Here is a 662-nt window from a genome sequence, read left to right on the forward strand (position 1 = left end):
AAGGTAATTATTTCATTTGTAACACGTTTTTTTCAGACAAGAACTTTTGAAATGGAATGGCTGGGGTTACAGAGACTCCGAGCTCATTATGAATGCGAAACAGCAGGTTGAGCTGACTGGACACAGGTACATTGATTTACAGTTGGACAGGATTATGATAACCCCATGGATAAAGATTCAAAGTCCAATAACTGAATAAGCTAATAAGTCCAAAGCCAAAGCATACACTTGTTATCTTACATTTTTGATATCGATTTAAGAGCTATTACAAGAGCTCATGTTACCCTGTAAAGGCTGTATGTCCTGTATACCGATGAAAATAAAGATTACTTTACTTTACTTTACTTTACTTTAGTTGCATATCACACGTTAGGCAATATGTCATTCTCCATGTAATCCTGCTTATCTTTGACACTTCAGGTACAAGTTAAGTGGTACGGTGATGCCTGCGCTGAAGGATTGGTTGCTTAGTAATCTGGGAGCTAGATTAGACTACACAAGACCTTCACAGGTTTTCATCACCTAGCTCGCCTATTATATCGACTAGGTCTAGACTAATGGTGTATCCCCTTCACTCCCGCTAAAGGGACCCCTTCGCTCCCGCTAAAGGGACCCCTTCGCTCCCGCTAAAGGGACCACCTCGCTCCCCTGTAGCACAAGCA

At 41.5% G+C, this 662-nt stretch overlaps 1 protein-coding gene across 1 annotated transcript in view; it reads left to right on the plus strand.

Moving 5' to 3' along the window:
• The window catches only part of LOC106814713 (alkyldihydroxyacetonephosphate synthase, peroxisomal-like), a 10,276-nt gene that overhangs the window by 505 nt on the left and 9,109 nt on the right, over positions 1-662 (plus strand). Inside the window, exons 2-3 of the mRNA XM_014819062.1 lie at positions 37-126; positions 421-511. Of these exons, the coding sequence (XP_014674548.1) occupies positions 37-126; positions 421-511 (181 nt within the window). The remainder of the gene's footprint in view (positions 1-36; positions 127-420; positions 512-662) is intronic.

Source organism: Priapulus caudatus, unplaced genomic scaffold, assembly GCF_000485595.1.
Source record: "Priapulus caudatus unplaced genomic scaffold, Priapulus_caudatus-5.0.1 Scaffold967, whole genome shotgun sequence".
In the NCBI taxonomy this organism is placed as follows: Eukaryota; Metazoa; Priapulida; class Priapulimorpha; order Priapulimorphida; family Priapulidae; genus Priapulus; species Priapulus caudatus.